General features: G+C 37.5%; 1 protein-coding gene across 5 annotated transcripts in view; it reads right to left on the bottom strand.

The window, feature by feature from the left end:
- CNTN4 (contactin 4) overlaps nt 1-20,796 on the bottom strand; it is a 936,335-nt gene that overhangs the window by 187,744 nt on the left and 727,795 nt on the right. For all 5 annotated transcript variants that reach the window (XM_004738394.3, XM_013053943.2, XM_004738395.3 and 2 more), the window contains one exon: nt 6,871-7,068. In XM_004738394.3, coding sequence (XP_004738451.1) covers nt 6,871-7,068 — 198 coding nt within the window. The remainder of the gene's footprint in view (nt 1-6,870; nt 7,069-20,796) is intronic.

Genomic DNA, 20,796 nt, shown 5'->3' with positions numbered 1-20,796 from the left:
TAGAATATTCTATAATATTCTAATTTTATCCTTTCCATTTTTTAGTCTTTGGTCTTAAATTTGGAACTTTAAGGGAGATATAGTCTTCTGAGCCACTATGGTCATAGAGGCAAAGGCTCACAAGTGACCATGTTGATCAGAAGAGTGAATGCACCAGGTCTGGGGCTAGGATTGATTTTTAGCATTGGGAAGAAATCCGAGCCAATGACTGGCATCTGTGGATTAGCACCAGATATTACCTGGCCTGTGTGAATATTGGGATTGGAGTAAGGTATCATAGAAGAGTTGTGACTAGAATCCTATAGGATAACTAGATTAAAGCTTAGATCTGACTTATTACAAATCACACATTTTAATAGCTAAGAAAACAGAGGACCAAAGAAACGGCATGATTTTTGTCATGTGAGTTAGTGGTAGATTTGAGACTGCAGCCCAGATTTCATGACTTCTTTTCTTCCTGACTTTTTAGTCCTGTCCTGCCTACACTGCATCCCAGGTGAGGCCATAGCAAAAAAAAGACAAAGTTGGTTGGCACCAATCAGGGACATTTTCAACCCTATGTCCGGCACATCTATTTCTGTCCCCCTTGCTCTGAAACTGCAGGAAGCTGAGGTTATCAGCTAGTCTCTTGTCCACTGCGTTAAAGCTGACTTCAGGTGAAAATGTTAAATGCCTCAGTGCTTACCATGCTCAGCATTTTCATGGCTACATAAAATTAGGCTGAGAAAAATGAGGGAGAACTTAGAAAAATATCACCAATTATTTGGGTTATATATAAGAACATAAATTTATAATTCAGTTTACATTTTAATTTCCAAAGACAATATATCGAGTGTATATAAACATATGTACATTTATACAACATAACCCATATATATATTTATAAATGTGTATATAAGAGAAGGGGAGAAACAGGGAGAGATTTTGAAAGGCAAAGAGAGGATAAACCCCATTCCCCCATTACTTAGTATTTCTTCTATTTAGAGTTCTAATTGGGGATAATATTAAAAAATATTTAATACCCACTATACAAAGCAATGAGCCATCAGACAGACAGTGACTATAAATTGCTTAAAATCTGTCTGGGTTCTAATAAGCAAAACAAAGAACTGCCAAACCAATCCCCAGCCAGCCTCAAGGAAAACAGAGAAAAAAGGCAAAGGTCATATAATAACTCCTGCTCAATTATATACCTGTGTATGTAATGGACATAAAACATCCTCATGGACATGACCTCATTTTCCCAAGATTGTAGTCATCTCTGCTAATTCGTCTCTTCTTTAGCCATTTTAAAGGAGGTCATGGATAGTGATTAAAGACAGAAGAAATAGCCATTACAAATATAATCTAAATCCATGATTTCTCTTGTACTTAATGCTCTATGGGTAATCTATTACCTTTGTTTATAGAAATTTATGGGCAATTCTTTGAGATCTGTGTAGGAAGCTCATAACAGAGCAAGCTCATTAACATTAGTAACCAACAGTTAGCTAATATTGATCCAGAGACTACTTTAGTACCGATCATAAAAATAATTATGATATGCTTTTCTCAAATCTTTTTTCTCCATGGTACCTAAGCAACAGGTACACTTTTCCACAAAAAATTTATATTATTTTTCCAAAGCAGATTTTAAAATATCTAGATAAACTCTGTTATAAAATTCTCTCACATTTGTGTAATAATTCAATTTCATACTTCCTTGAGGTAAATACTACATAGCAATATATAGTTATTTAGAAGAACTAATACAAAGAAATTTAAAAATCATAGCAGAAAAGAAGGCAAATCTGTTAATCTAGAGCCCCAAACAACATTTGTGAAACTCAGTTAAGTAGCATGGGGACGGATCATGGGAATTTGACCCTGATGCTTCCTCACCTTACTCCACTGGTCTTTAATTCTCTTCTTTCCCAAAGAATAAAGATACAAAGTTGGGTGATTTCTAAGTTCCTTGTAGAGCCATCTGTAAATAACCCTTTTACCAAATGTCTTCCTAAAAACTCAAAAGATCTCTAATCATTGTAGAAAAAAAAAAGATGACAAAGCAAAGAGAAAAAAAAAAAAAGAATTGAATATTTGATCTCTGAAAGCTAAACCCTTCCAAGTTTAACACTGTTAGCATGTTGGAGAGTGGTATTTCCAGCTGTCTCTGTCATCATCTACATACACTTTACACAACAAGGATAATACTATCTATTCAGAGTGCCTGGGTGGCTCAGTGGGTTAAAGCCTCTGCCTTCGGCTCAGGTCATGATCCCAGGGTCCTGGGATCGAGCCCTGCATCGGGCTCTCTGCTGCAGGGAGCCTGCTTCCTCCCCTCTCTCTCTCTGCCTGCCTCTCTGTCTACTTGTGATTTCTCTCTCTCTGTCAAATAAATAAAATCTTTAAAAAAAAATAATACTATCTATTCACTATGTAATCTGTTTTTTAAAATATAATTTGTTGAGTATATCTAGGTAAGGAGGTTACCGATGTTGCATTTTACTTTGTCACTCTTTTGTAATTTAACCCAGAAGATAAGCCTCTGAGCTAGCTTCCATCATTCTCACTTGATTGCTGGGAAAACTGGAACGAAATGAGGTTACAGTGCTGTCCAAAGTCACACAGCTAATAAGTGGTACAACTGGATTCCACCCTGGGGACCTGGCTCCAGAGTCCTTCAGGCTTACGTCAAACCATCCTGCCCCTGATTTCAGTAACAGTCTGAGCCCCAGGAAAGGGTAAAGCATGTAAAGAGTGTGTGGGTGGGAACATAAAACACCAAAGTCTTGCCAAACCATGGTGAGCTAGGGGCAAAGGGTCTCTAGGGCCAGTGGGATAAACATGGGACAAATATCACATTTGATGTCTATCAGGACTCCAGTCAACGTTCACTGTTCACTCTTTATGACTCACTGTAACCTTTTGGGCTGGGAACAATGAATCACAGTCCAGAACTGCTTAGCTGGAACTTCAAGGGAATAACCTGAATATTGAGGACATCTAGTTCTTTAAACTACATCTGTGCTTTGCAGGAAAAATGACCAGCCATGATAATTAGTTCACTTCAGGCAATAGACTCTGTTGCCTTGCTTCTTCACATTTTGGAGACAGAAGGGGGATGTGAAATTCTGAAAGAGCTTCGATTAACAAAATGATTGTACAAATTCTATACAACTTTGTATTTATTAGTTTAATATATAGGCTCTAAATACAAGATCATGCAGAATGATTTTATGGATTTTATTCTCATAGAGTAGACTTTCACAAGAATGTCATCTTTATTTTGCAATCCCTTCTTGATTTATATTTCCCCTTTTCTCTTACCTCCAGAGAAGAGCTAATTAAATAACCTATTTTGTCCTTAGTAATATAGCTCAAGTATCCATTTTATATACTCCAGCCTAAATGGGAAAGACATATTATGAACTTTTACCATGCAACTCTCATGGAAATTAAGAATAAATGGGCATTAACTGCTGAAGAATGAGATCCTTATTCTGTTAATTTTGTGATAAAATATTCCAGTAAAAAACATTTGTCATCTCGATGATGATATACTAGACAAGTTAAGATAAATCTAAAAGCTAAGCAAAAGGCAAAATTGCTGGCAACATGAAGTGTCCGTGATGATTCTGGAGTTCTTGTGTTCCTGAATTTTTGTTCCTTCTAGCAACTCTGGGCAATGTGTCTCCTGGTCTGTGTCTTAGCACTTCATCAATATTTCATTACATTTGTGACTTGACACACCTGAATGGATAATAACACCACTGAACAGACATTTTGGCATAAGTGCATTATAAGCAGAGGACACAGGGATTTATTTTTAAGTAATTCTGTACACAGTGCCAGTGAAGCACACCTTTTGAAAAAGGTTCTTCATCCTTTGGTCTGTGAAGACATAACATCAATAGCTTTTGGACAAAAATGGTCCTTTGCCTACTATTCTCTTAAACTAACAAAATTTTCAGTTTTATTTAATATAATTCAGTTACTCCAATATATTCATTTAACACATGTCATCTGGCAAGCATGGTGCTTCTCCCTGGAACAAAGGTAGATGGACCTATGCTTGATCACATGTAACTGTGGGCAAGGTTGGGGAAGAAGGCAAGCTGATAAGCATGTGAATATATCAGATGAGTATTAGGATAGAGAGATGGGACAAGAAGCATAAAACAAAATAATTCTTTTTGTTGCCAAGAGAGAAGTCATTCTTTTGGCTTTACCAATAATGACTAAAATAATACTTCAGATTTTCCCTTATAAACCTGTTCAGTGAAACCATTTCAGTAAATGGCATTCCCATAAACCCAGTTGTGACATCAGAAACCCATGTGTCATCCCTGACATTCTCTTCTAACACCTCCCACATCCAGTGCCTCAGCAAGTCCTGGCAGTTTTACCTATAGACTGTATCCTCAATCCACCCACTTCTCTATTATCTGCTACTACTCCCTAGTTCAAGCTGCCATCATGTCCCAACTGAATTACTGCAATAGTCTTTTAGTTGGATATCTAGTGTCCCCTCTCACTTGTTAGAAGTCTGTTTCTACACAGGAACTAAACAAACTTTTAAAAAACACATATCACTCTCTTGAATAAAATCCTCTTATGGCTTTTCATTGCACTTGAAATAAAATCTGGTCTACATGATCTGGCTGCTGATTCCTTTCCAACCTCAACTCAAAACACCCTTCACTCTGCTTACTGTGCTCCAACCATGCCCACAATCTCTTTTGCTACTGAACATGACAAGTGCCCCCTCCCGCCCCCGACTCCAGGCCTCAGGGCCTTTGCATGTGATGCTAATTCAGCCTGCACTGCTCCTCTCTCTGAACATCACAGGGCTGACTTCTTATCATTCAGGTCTCAGCTCACAGGTCACCTCCTCAGAAAGACTTTCCATGACAATCCTGACTAAAGTAGACATTCATGCCACAGAGCCTCTATTTTATCATACTGGTTTATTTATTACTACCTAGAATAACTAGGCTTTTGTTTTTGTTTGTTTTTACCTGTGTGCTCCTAGAGAATATAAGTGCAATGAGATAAGTACCTATTATTCTTGTTCCCTGGTACCAGGGTAGTATCTGTTACACAATAAGTATTAAATAAATACATGCAAAATGCAGGAAGGAATAAATAAAGGAATGACTGAAATCTACATTATTTGCTAAAAAATTACATAGCATGGTGTATGTGCTCAGACCCTCTTTGCAGAGCTGGTTTGTCTGCAAATGCCCTGTTCTGGGAGGTTCAGATTTACAGCCCCACTTGGGTACTAAGTCTTTTCAGTACAGAAGGGAAGAGGAACACATTTGGAGAGAAATCTGAGTTTCAGGCTTGAATTTGCCAATTTGCCAAGTTTTTCTTTATAAATTCAGGTAAGAGGTGGCAGAGTGTGACAAAATTAAACAGTAAGTGAGGAGTTAAGATATTAGGCTCTGGAATTAATAGGACATGGGAGCCAAGTGTGAATCTTGAAGCCATTAGTTTTTAGCTAGCTGTGGGGCTTTGGGATTTGCTATTTAACATGTCTGAGCCCCTGTTCATTCATCTATAAAAAAATAAATAAAAGAGGAAATTCCTTATACAGTTGCTTCAAGTTTGAATGAAATAATCCTGGTGAAATCCTGAGCACCCAGCAAACAGCAAGCTCCCAGGAAAATGCTTGTTGTTAATGTTCTTGTCTGACAGTCTCTTCATCTGTGTAACGAGTCTAGTGATTCCTGTTCATAATGGAAGGTTCCAATGTGTACTCAATGGGAAAGGAATTTAAAAAGAGTAGAAACTTAAACATGTAAACCATGACTGTTTAAATCATTATGCCAGCCATTTTTTTTAAGACTTGAGTATGCCTTTGTTTTCTTTTACTCAATAAGTATTTATTAAGAAGCATCTATGTTCTCGTTTCTGCATGAAGTGCTGGAGATATACTAGTGATCAGGGCACTGTGTGTGCTTCTAAACAGCAGGTTTGTAGTGAGGGAGACAGGTATCACACTGGTAATTATGATACAGAATGAAGAGTTCTTAGGAACTTTGACATTATAGACATTGCTGGACTTTACTGAGAAAACACCTGATGCAGCACAGTGGAGATGGGGTCAGGCAGAGAAGACTTCCTGGAGAAAGTAATATACTTGAAGAAAAGGAAAGGGCCAGTACAAGTCAGCCAAATGAAAGGCTGAGATTCAGAGAAGGAAAAGCATTTCAAGAAGAGGGAACAGAATACATATAAATACTCAGAGTGGGGGAAAGGCATAACGGTACTAGAGTTTTGATACACAATTCAGTACGATTGTCTTTGAAAAGCACATTGTTATGTCATCTATCTAGATAATTAAGGTGAAATTCATATATTTTCTTGAAATCTTTTTACATGATTGCTGGAAATTAAAACTTATTTCTCAAATAGGCATTGGTATTCCTGTATTTCACACTGGTGTGAACTATGTCATTAGTATCATTAATCCAGAAGTTATTTGGATAATTTAAAACTTCTTTCCAGACACTGAATACTAAATTACATAGAATTAATTAATGAGCTAGTTGTTCAACCTTCCACTTCATTCCGCCTGTGTTCATATATTAAGTGAAAAAGAACAAGAAATAGATTCCTTTGTTATTTATACTTACCTAAATCCACATTCCATCCATGTTGAAATTAGCAATTAAACTACTAATTAGTTTTCCAAAATGGATTCATGGGTTTTTTCTTACACAAATGGAGAAAATATAGGTACCAAATGTAAAAAGCATTAAACTTTTCTTAAATTTAATTTAGACAATCAGGGTTTGTGTGCCAATAATGTGACAAATTTTCCATATGCAACAGGGGACCAAAAAAAAAAAAACCCAGAACAAAATCCCTTAGGAAACTCACCATCATTTCTCAGTATTAGTGGTGTCGGTGGCCCCAGGACCTTGTGGTTTGTCACTGTATTTGTAACCACGCAGGTATAATTCCCAACATCGGACTTTTCTACTTTGGCAATATATAGATTCCCAGTCTCCTGAGAAACAAAGCGGCGATTATCCTGATAGGAAGGGTATTCATTGAAGATCCAAGCATAGCTCAGCTCTGAAAGCAAAGGAATCATCATTACAAATATGTCTTCTGGCATTGGAATGCTACTGTATTGATGAAAGAAATGGTCAAGTTAGAAATTCATACTGTTGTCCAATGATCCTTTTTTAGCCTGCTATTACATATAAATAGAAAGTAATCATAATCCCTTAAGCATTTTACCAGTACTCGTAGTGTCAGTCAATAAGATTTTTATTTTGAGAGAACTAAAAGGTATACTGATAGTTGATTAAAAGAAGTCCAACCTCTTTAAGCCAAGGGAATAAGCATTTATAGTTTATTAAGCATGTGCACTATGCAATACTTACTGAGCTAATGCTCAAATTACAGACCTAGAGAGCCTATAATTTTGATATCATAAGGCTGGAAGTCACCCTGAAAACTATTTGAATCACTTCTCTCATTTTATAGATAATAATCATTATAGTGCATCATAGTGCCACATACCTACATAACATTTTGTGGTTTTCAATGCATTTTACAGTTTTCTATTAACGAGAAACTGTGCAACAAAGTAATCCAAACTCTTCACCCTACGTAGGGACAGAATAATTCCTAACTCTCAATTTATTCTTCTCCCAAAGTCTCTTGCTATCAAAGCTAATTCTTACTCTTTCCTTACTTGTGAGGTTGAACTATTTTTCCATTATTTGAGTGAGACGGTGGTTTAATATTGTAGCAAATACTTGGTAAACACACTGACTGACTGGTTGGCTGGTCCCAAACGTAAATGTGTATTTAAAAATATTGGCTGAATAATGTATCACAGTCTAAGAACAACTTTTTTGCAAATACTTACTCATCCCAGAGTGCCAGTGGGACAAGTGTGAGAGGCAGCCACACCTGAAAACATATGCTTCAAAGTTCTAATTTTTCTGAAGAATTAGGTAAATGCTTTGTGAATGAACATGTGATGCCATGCTTTCAATTACAGGGACAAATCCTAAATGACACTGAGCTTACATGATTTGCTACAGTGAACTACTGTGCTCCAAGGAAATCAAACTTCTTCAGCTCCAGGCTTTCCATGATCCCTCTCTTTAAGGAGTGATCTCCAGATTTGTTCAAAGCTGGGGAAGTGATATACTAGCCACCAGCACTGATTAGTTAACATGCCCCATATTATCTTCAAAAGTTACTCTGGTGGGGAGGGAGGAGCAACTAGATAGAAAAGAAGACGCTGATTTCAGAACTAGTTAGCTGATTCTTATACATCTCTCTTTAATAGAATCCTGGGCTAAAGTTCAAATGTAGGCAATGTCCTCGGAAAATGGCGGAAGGACGTCAGCTTTTTATAGAGAACAGTAACTGTTGGAAAAGGCACTTCTGTTGTTTAATACTTAGATGAGTCCTAAGTGTAATTGTCCTCAATAACCAAATGTGCAACAGGAAACATATTCTGCCTTAATAATCCACTGTTTACATACAAAGGAGGGGTCATGCAGATTGCTTTCCCTTTATCACTGGATTATAAAATTTCCACATGTGTTATTTTAGAGAGATATAATTATGTTTATATGAGAATAGTTAATCATTTTATTTACACATGTGCCTGTAATTATAAGTAACCCCATGCTGATGTCAAGAGGATACTCAGTATAAATAAGCAAGTGCTTCCCAGCAAGCAACTAAAGTCTCGGGGAGGAAAACCCCTACAACAGGTCGTGGGTAAGTTCAATTGGTATGGTAGTTTTTCCATACAAAACCAGGGGATTTTAACAAACAACAGAGCAAATAGCAAAGTAGAGTATACTATTTACTCAATATGGTGTGTGAGTTTTGGACAAACTAAGTAATCTCTGAGCATCTCAGTTTTCTCATATGAACAATGAGGAGAACATTGTCTATCCCCTAAATAGCTATAGGAGAGTTTTAAGTATAAATTAGCATCTCCAAAATCACAAGGTAGAAGTTAGAAAGTAATTTACCAGCACAATATTAATCAACCCACACCTCTCCAAAGAGAGTTGTAATCAAATACATGAAACTGTATTTTCTTTTTCTAAAGACATTTTTCAAGACTGTTGCCAGTGGCCAGTGATAGCAACCTCTTTGAATCCTGTAGGACAAGGCAAAAAGTTGTATAAACCCCCGGATATCAGCAGGGGGAAAAGAAAGGTCATCTACTTTGTTATTTTTTTAATTGGAGTTTAAAAAAAAAAAAAAAGACCAAATTTCACACCTGTATTACATAAGGGAAGCCATTTAAACATTCTCACTTTCAACTTTTAACCCACCAACTGGGGATAATAATAAATGTGATGCAGGTATGTAGTGAGGATTCTTTTTTAAATTTAATTTAATTTAATTTAGAGTCAATTAATTAACATATAGTATACTATTAGTTTCAGAGGTCGAGTTCAGTGATTGATCAGTTGCATGTAACACCCAGTGCTCATTACATCACATGCCCTCCTTAATACCCATCACCCAGTTACCCCATCCCCCGCCTCCCTCCCCTCCAGCAACCCTCAGTTTGTTTCCTAGAGTTAAGAGTCTCCATAGTGGGGCGCCTGGATGGCTCAGTGGGTTAAAGGCTCTGCCTTCGACTTGGGTCACGATCCCAGGGTCCTGCAATCTAGCCCTGATTCGAGCCCTGCATCGGGCTCTCTGCTCAGCAGGGAGCCTGCCTCCCCCCCCCTGCCTACTTGTGATCACTGTCTATCAAATAAATAAATAAAATCTTTAAAAAATAAAAAAGAGTCTCCGTAGTGAGGATGTTTTTATGTGAAAGCACTCTGAGTCCTAAGCACATCTGAATCATTTTAAGTTAATCATTTTAAAAGTAAAAGTAAAAAACATACCCAATTAACATGCTGTTTGGCTATTTAAAAATAAGTTAATTATTTTGGTTTCACTGCTTTTGTGACATAAGTGACTTAGTGCTTTAGCAGAAGATGCAAACAACCTGAAGCATATACTGCAGTGTTTATTAAACTGTGGTCCTTAGAATATTAATTTTTTTGTTAACAGAAGTAGTCTCCCTCCTACCTATCTCAAATTTAAAAGGGTTATATAATCAAATGACTTTGAGAAGCCCTAAATTACCCAAAGTTTGACAGATTCTTAAACTTATTCTTTCAGAATAAATCCTTGCAAGAGATTTTTAACATCCCAAGATTCCTCAAATTCTTCAGAGCATATTTAAGCACACAGGACTTACTTGATCATAAAACCTCCCCCCTCTCCACAATCCCCTCTACATACATACTGTTTTTCTAAAACATCTATTAATAGGTCACAAGACGTAGGTTGGGGAACCCTGGACAAATGGGAGTGATTTCCATTTTAGAAACATTAAGTATAATATGAAGATTATCAACTCTATTGCTTCAGCGTGGGATGGATCGTTAAGTGACTCTAAACAACAGAAAGCAACAAAATGCTGAATTAAAATTGTAGTAAGCTTTCCAAAATGTAATAATAACACGATAACGATTTTCCGTGGTGTAGAAAAGAAACAAACCACAGTTGCCAAAAGCGGTCTCAAATGGATTATGTTAAAGATCCTAACTAATATCAGTTGAACAGGTGACCTTTGTAAATACCATTGAGTCCTAAAGTGCAAAGGTCGTTCAAAAAGTCTTGATTGCTACACTGGTGAGATCATATTGACCTAAATGCCCAGTCCCCTGAAAGGGGGACATCTCTATAAAAGATACCAATTTATTTTTCTTTATAGCAAATGTCACTACCTGTAAATACTGTGTTTTTATTTGTCCAGGACAATGAGGAAGGAGCATGAGAAAGATAATGTAATGATAATGGAGACATCAATGCAGGTAAGATGGGTTAGTGAAGCTAAAAATTATCCAATAGATCACTTGTCCTTTATTTTAAAGATATGAAAAAACTGAAGCCTAGAAAGGATAAGGTTGGAGAGTCAAAAAAGTGGTAAAGTAGACTACAGATGGTCCTGACTTTTGATGTTTTGACTTTATGATGGTATGAAACTATGTATTCAGGAGAAATTATACTTCAAAATGTGAATTTGGATCTCTTCCTGGGCTGGCGAGAGACTGTCCTACACACTCTTGTGATGCTGGGCGGGGGCTGCAGCCGCAGCTCCCAGTCGCCATGCCATCAGGAGGGTCCACAATTGATATGCTTACAACCATTCTGTACCCATACACACATTCTGTTTTTTGCTTCAAGTATAGTATTTAATAAATTACATGAGCTCTTGAATACTTTATGATAAAATAGGCTTTGTGTCAGAGGACTTTGCCCTAATGTAGGCTAATGTAAGTGTTCTGAGAACCTTTAAGGTAGACTAGGCTAAGTGATGATGGCCGGTGGGTTAGGTGTATGAAATACATTGTCTACTTATGATGGATTAATTGGGATGTGACCCCATCTGAAGCAGAGGAAGATCTCTACATAATAGTCCTTTTAGCTATACTTCCATTCCAGTGCTCCAGCCAGGAAGCAAATAAGAGCTCTTAAAATTTGAAAGAAAGGAGCCAGTACTATTGTATCACTCAACAGATACTCTAGCTTTCCCCTAAGAATCAAAGTCTATTTTTATCAGAGCCAAAGATTAATCCATTGGGTTACATGAAATGCTATCAACATCCTGAAAAATAGAGCCAAGTAAATAAAACAAAATAAATTCTCATGCGCTGCCATGAGCAAAAATGTATCCCACTCAGTTTGATTTCCTTAGGGACTTCCATGCAATATTTATACTTACTCAAACTTGACAGATTTCTTTTGATAAGTTTTCACACATTAATTGCTCTGGAAGTGACAAACAGTTCCTGTCCCATTGGCAATTTGTAACAACTCAGTAAACAGATACTTGGAATACAATATTTAATAGATTATGAAGCTTCTGATGCTCAATTGAAAAATACTGAAACTAGTTATGTGATACTTAAGAAGGACCTAGTGATGGTTTTCTGACTTGTAGCATCCAAATCTACAGGAAATTAACTATAAAACTTCACCCTAACTTGGTTCTTTTTTCCATTTCTTTGGCCAAGGGCAAAGAACACCAGGTTATTCGTTTTCAAATAAGACATCAATCAAACAGTTTTCACATTTAAGTATTCATTGAGCAAATTCACCCTGTGATCAGAGTCCTTTGGATGGATGCTCTTAACGTGTTCCTGTTGCTAATTTCTTTCTAGAGTTATGTTATGCTTCATGACATTCTGAGTCCTGTCCCAGGGGTAGACAAATGTCAGTTTTCAAATATGCCTTTCTTAATCCTCAAAGTTTCAAATGTGAAAGGAACCTTAGGATGACCCCGTCAATTTTACAGAGTCGGAAAATTAAATCTGGAGAAACTACATGCGTGGATCACAACCACACATTTGGTAAGTGGGTAGTCACAGTATTGGAAGAGCTGATTCTGTTAGGAACCCATATGTTCCCCTCTGAATTTATTTTGGAGCTAGAAAAGACCAGTTTTCCTTATCTGTAAATTTCCTCATCTGTAGGTGAGGGAGTACAACTAGGTGGTCTCTAAGTATCTTTCAGCATTAAAATCCCACAATTCTCTACGTGTAACATCAAATCCAACATCCTAATTTGACAAATGACAAAGGGGGATCCAAATATACTGAGTAACTTGCTAACAATATATAGGTGTTTATTGACAAAATCAGAACTAGAACTTTTCTTTAAATTAAAAAAATTTTTTTAAGTAATCTCTACCCCCCAGTGTGGGGCTCAAACTCACAACCTTGAGACCAAGAATCACATGTTCCACTAACTGAGCCAGACTGGTACCCTCAGAACTAGAACTTTACACACATGCGCATGTGTGCACGTATGCACATACACACACACAAACACACATATACAAATACTACACTATGGTTATTTGAACTCAGCTCTGTTGTGTTATGTAGAAGAAAGATAGTAAAATTAACAGTCAAGATATCTGGATTCCAGTCTTTCGGCTATAACCATTTTTACTTTGGTAAATTATTTAAATGGCACAAGAGTCTCCTTATTTTTAGATAGTTTTATCAACATCTAGTCTACTTTTTATACAGTGTTTGGAACTAGAGTTTAAACTGAGATAGGGTTCGAAGCAGGTAAATGTGAAAAATGTATCTTAAGTGATTCTACAGATAAACTGGGTTAGACGAGTACATTCACTAGTTTAATTCTTGGCCAAAGATTTACTAAACATCAACCTTGCACAAAAGCATGGAGCTCAGCTCAGCAATGGGAGTAAACACAGGGATTAGATCCTGTTGGTAGTTTGCCTCGGCAAAGGGAAAAAAGGCATAACTCAGTTCAGAGATCCCTGATTTGTTGTCAAAATATCTGGACTGAGTGTTGGCTTTAGCTTATCGGCTAGAAAGTAATTTCCATTCCTTAGTTTTCTCATCTGAAAAGTAGAAATAATAAAAAGAATACTTGCCCTGCCCAGTCACACTGAACATCAAACATGTTGATGTCAACTTTTGTGACTATGTTTTTGTTTTTGCTTATAAATGGATTGATGAGTATTTGGTCTTTCTATTAACTCAGGGAAAGGGAGATGTTATAAATTGTGAGAAACCTAATTAGTTTCAGAGAAACTAAGAATGGTACCAGAAACCTTGAGCACTAAACAGGCACTAGTGATTCTGCATCATTAAACAGGTGGCAGGAGAGCCTTGAAGAAGAGGGTATTGTCATTTAAAAGATTTGTGTTATTCCAAGAGGAAGTGGCCAAAAGACTGACTTCTAAGTGACGATGCGTCTGGATAAGACCTCTAATTATATTAAGACCCTAAATGATCCATATACAGTCATATTTGAACTGTCATATAGTCAACAGAATTTTGTGAAACAGAAGGAAAGAGGAGGTATCTGGAAAAAGCTGAAATCTGAAGGGCTGGAATAGAACAGAAACTGTACCTCGATTAAGTACAACACATACCGGTGGGCACTGAATACCTCCAATGATGACCATGGACCTTTACAATATAGGTTGTGTTGTAGCTCAGAGAACTTGGTTTAGACAATCTGCAGCAATAAGCAGGACTTATCAGCGTTCAGAAATTGTTTCTCATGAGAAAGTGGTGCTGGGTGGAGTGGGGACAGCATGCATCTGTCCATTTGGACCACCAATAGCTACTCCTGTACCCACAGCTGACACCGATAATTGACTCTGCTACCTCAATTCATGATCATTGTCAATACAGTGCTTCATATAGTTACCTCCAAGCAGCTGGTGCTGGCACGTAAGGTCAAAACTCTTTACCATCTTTGTAGAAGTGATTTAGGAAAAATGAAGTGGTGATCACATGAGGCAAGGATTAGGAAAGTGCTTAATCCCATGCAAACTAGTGGCAAGCACTTCTAAAAATAAGCCTCCTGACTATTCACTCAGTGTAGTCAATGATTATCTAGTACATGCTCTTTGGTCACGCAGATGAGGCAGTGGAGAGATGGGAAGCAAGATGGAAAAAATGGACATTTTCTTCTCAAGTATATAGACTGCATATTGCTCTTGTGTATAACTTAAAGTCTCCTCCATTTTATGGGTTACTTCTTGTTTTCTTGCCTCTATCTTATTGAGTAGATTAAGCATTTTTGAAGGGCATATATGTTCTTTAAAATTCTGTAGGCTTAAGTTAAGGAATTTAACTTGAAGGCAATTTAACACATTGTCTCGATCATAAGCCAAATAGGAGTATATATGGAATAGATATAAAACTCACACAAATCTTAAATGTATAAGGAAAGGCTTCAACAAAATCATATACTTGTAGCTGATTGCTTCAGGATGTGTTCCCACATTCCTAGGGGGACATGCTGACTCTCCTTTGCTCTCAGAAATATATCAGAAAAAAAGTTTGAGAAATATTGTCTAGGTCTGATGTCAGCAAACTTTCATCCACGAAGGGAAAAAATCCATATATTTTTTCTACAGAACAGCATCCTTCTTGTTAGCACTTTCAGACTCTTAAGTAGAGGCTGGGAACTGATGGCACACAGAATGGATTTAGCTTGCATAAGCATGCATGTCTTCTATGGTTTTGCATGCTTTAAAAACAGTAAAAATCAAATAAACATCTCCATATTGGGACTTTTTTGAAACTCAAACACAACTCTTAGTTATCAGTCCTCAAGAGGAATTAGAGAGGTTCAGCATGGCATCTGCTACACTAACGGTTCTCTAACTTGAGTGAGCTCAGAATCACTAGAATGCCTTGTTACCACACAGAATGCTCCACCCTACATCAGGTTTCTGATTCAGAAAGTTGGGGTGGGGACTAAGGATCTGAATTTGAAACAAGTTCTCAGGTGGTGGTCGTGCTGCTGCTGCTGGCCTGGACATCATCCTACTTGAAGAAACACTGCTTTCAAGGACTGAAACACATTAATCTCATTCCATCAGGGAAACAACTGGCAGAACTGAGTACCGGCTTGCCATTTAGGAGAGAGCAGGTGGTCTCCATTTTGTCACAGTTTCTACCAATCCCTACTTCTTATACTGGCCCACAAGGCTCGGTAGGCAATTTAGCTTATGACCTGTTTTGGAATACAGAAGGAAGCCAAAGAAATGGCATTGACACCTAGCTGCATGTTTTTGTTAGTATGAAAATGGTACTTGAGAATATAAATGTGAGCTAATGGAATAAAGGCAGGGGTGGAACTGAAACTACACACGGTCAACAAGAGAGCTTTGTACGTCTGTGATCAGCAGTGGTCCAGCCCACTCAGCATAGTCAAATGGGCAAGGCTACAGCGGAGAGAGGCAACTTGACTGGACTATCGAGGGCAGATAAAAATACTGCTCATTGGGATTAAAGGATACTTATTTCAGTTATTTGTTAAAAATCTGGCACTTAAAGAAATCAAAGGTATCACCGTATTTTATGAAGACCTCAAATACAATATCCATAGCTCATTTGGTAAGTATGCTTGCTTGAAGCATAGATACCTTTGACAGTCATGTATAAAATACTTCAGACAATGTGAAAACTGCTTAACAGTTAACGAGAGAGCTATCAAAGTTCAATGCCCCATTCCAGAGAGAATGCCACTTTCCCTCAGGTGGAAAGTGAACAGAAGAAAATAAGATCTAACTCCTTCAGCTTAATGCTTATGTCCCCTTCAACAATGCCTTCTGCCTGATTTCAGATTCTCTCTAGGAATGTTGGGGGAAGGTACTGTTGGAGGAAAGCATAGCCAATCAGTTATCCAAATCCCGTGGATTAGAATTTCACGGGATTTTTTGCTTCTGTGCCCATCTCACCATTACCTGTCATTGGCCTAAGAACATCCGGCCATTTTGCCAACTTTCCAGGCCAACCCACATACCATTGCCAGATTAATTTGTCTAAAGAATAGTTTTGGATCATGTTCCTCCTTGCCACACAAGTCCTCTGTGATATCCACTGCAACTTGGATCAAATAAAATACGTTAAGCTAGTAGGCAAGTCCTTCCAAAGCAGGACTTCAAATCATCTAGTTTTAACTTTCTACTCCTCTCTCCATGTAAGTCCATTTTCTGGGGGTGTACTCTTCAAGCTAGGCTCTGCAGAACATCAGAGAGGCTGATTACTTTGATTACTTTGTCATACAATACATATCTATTCCCTCTGAAGTCACCTTTAAATGCAAAGATAAGGCATTGCAGGAAGGCTCTGCCCACCTGTCTTGGCTTTAAGCAGGGAGCTCTTGTTTTTTCACTTTTTTGTGATTTAGCCTTCCAACAAAACTGTATTTTAAGAAATGTTTGTCCTGCTAAGTAGGGTTGCTTAAGGTAGAGTGGAAAAACAGTCACTGATCCCCTGATATGCTCTATGCTTTTCAATTCTCCCTGCTTAGGCTTAGGTATTCTCTCTCAGGATGCCTTCCAACTTCTGCTTTTCTCAATCACTACCTTTTGTAAAGAGCCATTTTCCCTCTTGGAAAATACATGTGGTCTCTCCTCAACAACCAAATGAGCATGTGTTTCTTTTCTGTCTCATGGCAACTACACAGTATTTCACATATTAAAATTTTGTTTTTCCTTTATTACAATGGCTCAATTGCTTGTTTCTTCTCCAGATAACAGATTTGAGTATTACTTATGGACAAGAATACATATGGCAGGGGAACATATGCTTTGTCCCTCACATTCCATAATCAACTTAGTGAATATTAGTTGAACTGAATTGGAATTCCAAATGTTACAAGTTTCCTAGAGCAACAACTCATTACTGAATTCCAGGCCAAAAGTATTAGTGAGAAAGAAGTTATCTGTAAAGAAGAGAATACAATGTATCCATCAGACCACTGACTGCAAATCAGAATCACTGAAATTAGAGGACAGAAAATCTATAAAATCAGAACCCACATTTTTTTTTAAGATTTTATTTATTTATCTGACAGGGAGAGACACAGAGAGAGAGAGAGAGAGAACACAGCAAAGGGATTGGGAGAGGGAGAAGCAGGCTTCCCACGGAGCAGGGAGCCCGATGCGGGGCTAGATCCCAAGACCCTGGCATCATGACCTGAGCTGAAGACAGATGACTTAACCACCCAGGTGCCCCAGAACCCATATTTTTCAAATCAGAATGCCTAAGTATTTTCTCTAAAAACAAACAAACAAACAAAAACAAAAACAAAAAAAACCCTTCCCCACTTTTTTTTTCTTCTAACTCTCTGATGCAGTATTACTGAGTTTACAAAATGGTAGTAAAAGAAGATGACTAATTCATAATCTTCCAAATACCTAAGAGAAAGACTCAGTAAAAGCAGAGAGGTAGGCATGCAGAGATGGCTAGCCCATATAACACAACAGGCTAAATGACATGTGGCAATGAAATCAGATGGCACCTGTGTGGCCTGGCCAGATTGTGGGTACTTGAAAGTGGCAGTCATCCCTGGACTACAATATTTACTTGTAGGAGGAAATAAACTTGGGTTTGGTGAGCCAGATTTTCATATCTACCCTTACAAATACATGAGCAGAACCAAATTTTGACACTTCATAACACTCTAGTATTCATTATCTCATTTGTTGCCTCTATCCGTTTTTGGAAATAAGTTGAATAAAGATTAGTTCCATTGGCGCAGGGAAAATGAGACATAGGAAAACACATGATCTATTCTAGGACCACAGAGAAAACCAGTGGAATTAGACTTAGGATTGAAATGGTACTTTGGCAAAGATTCCTCTTTCCATGCTAGAAGCCATTGCCACAGCCACTTTCAGCTTAATTGAGCCAGTAACAAGGTGGGTGCAGGGGTTATCATGACTGACATTGCCAGGCCCTTTGCTGAAATAACTACAATGGGAAATGTGGCAGGGATCAGCACCCTCCTGTTTGCTTTTGTATGCCACAGTACCTGAACAGGTATGTCACTCAAGAGATGTTCAGAATTTCAGAGAACTCAGTAACCAGTTAAATCTTGAAATATCAGGATATACAGGTCACTCGTATATCAACATTTAAAGATATTTTCTATGAAAGGGCCCCACAAATCATCATTAATGCAATTTGTGCTTTTTGTCACAACATAATCAAAATCTGTCTTATTACTTTAGGCTTAGCAATTTCTGGGGAGAAAGGAAAAAAAAATACTCAATGTGGGAACTGAAATGCATTCGTAGGAATGATTAAAATTTTGAGTAAATGGTAGAAAATGTCAGTTAAACTCTAATTATTTACATTTTTAAAAGGATTCAAGCAGTAATATGACTAACAGAACAAAGTTTTCAAGCAATGTCACCAACTCCCACGCAAGTCACTAATACACAGCCTTTTCATCAGATTATTAAACAATTCTACACCCTCCTCAATTAAAGATGTGATCAAAATTCAAACAACTGACATTTAAATTCTTAGCCCAAATTAACCCTTAATCAAATCTGCCAAGCAAATACTAGTCTTCACTGTAATCCAAGATGCTTTTTCCCACCTCTTCTCTGTATTTTGCCAATGGCTAACTAAAACGAATAACAAAAGCATTTGGCCTCGTGGTCTATTAAAAACGTTCCTAAACAGAAGTATTTATTTTTATTTATACCTTTAAAAGGTATAAATAAAATAAATAAAAAGATATTCACTGACTAATAGTCAAGTTCTGCCTTGAGATGCGGTGGGCAGAACCAAAGGAAACTTTAATCGTTCTTGAGTTTTTCTTCCCTCCTTGCCTTGCCGTAAAAAGCAGGCTTCTCTTCTTGGCAATACATCTTCAATTGGTTCTCATAGTACCAAGCTGTCATTCTTTAAAGGTTGGCCACAGGAATCGGTATAAGTTTTGAGCTAGACCAATCCGATTACCTCATCCCCTAAGGCACAGTGTTCAAGAAGAGTCCTAGGACACAAACCAGCCAGTCAAAAACTTCTAAAATTCAAACCCCTGCAAAAAGGGGCCATTTTTCCTCAGGTTTGGAGATTCCGGGGCTGCACAGCAAAGTGCCTTCTGCCCATGTGCAATATGCTATGGACAAGCGGGTCTGAGAGGATAAACCCAGGACTCAGGGCTGAGAGGCAGAACAAGTGAATGCAGGTGGCATCTGAGTTACCCAAGAAAACCAACATGGAGGGAGCATTCTTGTCTTTCATATAACCTGCTTTTTAAAAATCAGTAAATCTGTTCATTAAAAAAAGTTCCCTAGTGGATATTGAGTTTCTGTCCTCTATGATCAAGTGTCTTGACTACTATATAAACCCTTGTCATCTCTTTTTTCTAGTTAGAGGCTTATCCCACCTCCCCTATTCCATTTAGCAGTGTCCTCTTCTTACACTGTTTTAAGTCTCCTCTCAGTGTCCTTTGAAAAATAATTGTATACTAATCTCCCACCCCATTTACTACTTAAAACTGACTCTTAGAAATAGTGGATTCTTACCAATGACTCTTGTATCTCTTTTACGGTAATACAGCAAAGACAGGGGGCTGGGGAGGGAGGCAGCTTTGAGAGGCGTTTTCAGAGGAAAATAACATCTGCTAATCACAGCTTTTTATTTGGTGTGTGTGTGTGTGTGTGTGTGTGTGTTAAAATTAAATATCCTCACCTGAGATATTTTAAGAGTATTCTCTATAACTGGTCAAATATGTACCCTAGCAGTTGGAGTTAGACATATCTCTCTGGTCCTAAAGTCTTACTTTGCCATTTCTGTAAGACACAGGCTACTTAAATTATCTAAGAGTCAATTTTCTTATCTGAAAAGTGGGGATAATACTACACTTTATAGGTGGTTGAGAGGATCAAGGGCAATGCTGTAAGCTAAGTGCCTTATTACAGTTAGCACAGTGTCCAGCATATTCAAGCATTCAATATTTATTGTTATCATTGATAAAGGATTGGAAAAATAACTATTTGATGATCTATATATTCATTCAACTTCCCTGTAAAGATCCATTCTAAATCATCCACTTATATTATCTGACCAGATCAGGGTTTGTGATTAATAAAGCTACAATGACATTTTATCTTAGTATAGTACTCATTTTTCTGAGATTATTTTCATTTATGTTAATCATTTGGTTCATCTCTAGGAGGCAATATCTATTTTCCAGGAAAGGAAACTGAGGAACACAAAGAATAATGACTTATTAAAACTTAGCATTAAAGAAAACTAACCCAAAAAATTAAATCTGACCATTTGTACAGTGCTAGTATACTTATACTTGAAGTAGCAAAATTATAACTTAAAACTAATTTGTTCTCTCAGCTTCTAGAAACTGAGGAAGAGGGCGATGATAAACAGAGGCTGTATTTGGGAAACGTAGCAGCAACTTTGTATTTAGAACTCGTGTATTACAGACTACAGC

Source organism: Mustela putorius, unplaced genomic scaffold (assembly GCF_011764305.1).
Source record: "Mustela putorius furo isolate JIRA1106 unplaced genomic scaffold, ASM1176430v1.1 tig00003850_pilon_pilon_pilon, whole genome shotgun sequence".
NCBI classification, from domain to species: domain Eukaryota; kingdom Metazoa; phylum Chordata; class Mammalia; order Carnivora; family Mustelidae; genus Mustela; species Mustela putorius.
The sequence above is the reverse complement of the archived record's forward strand: the minus strand, read 5'-3'. Positions and strand labels throughout refer to the sequence as shown.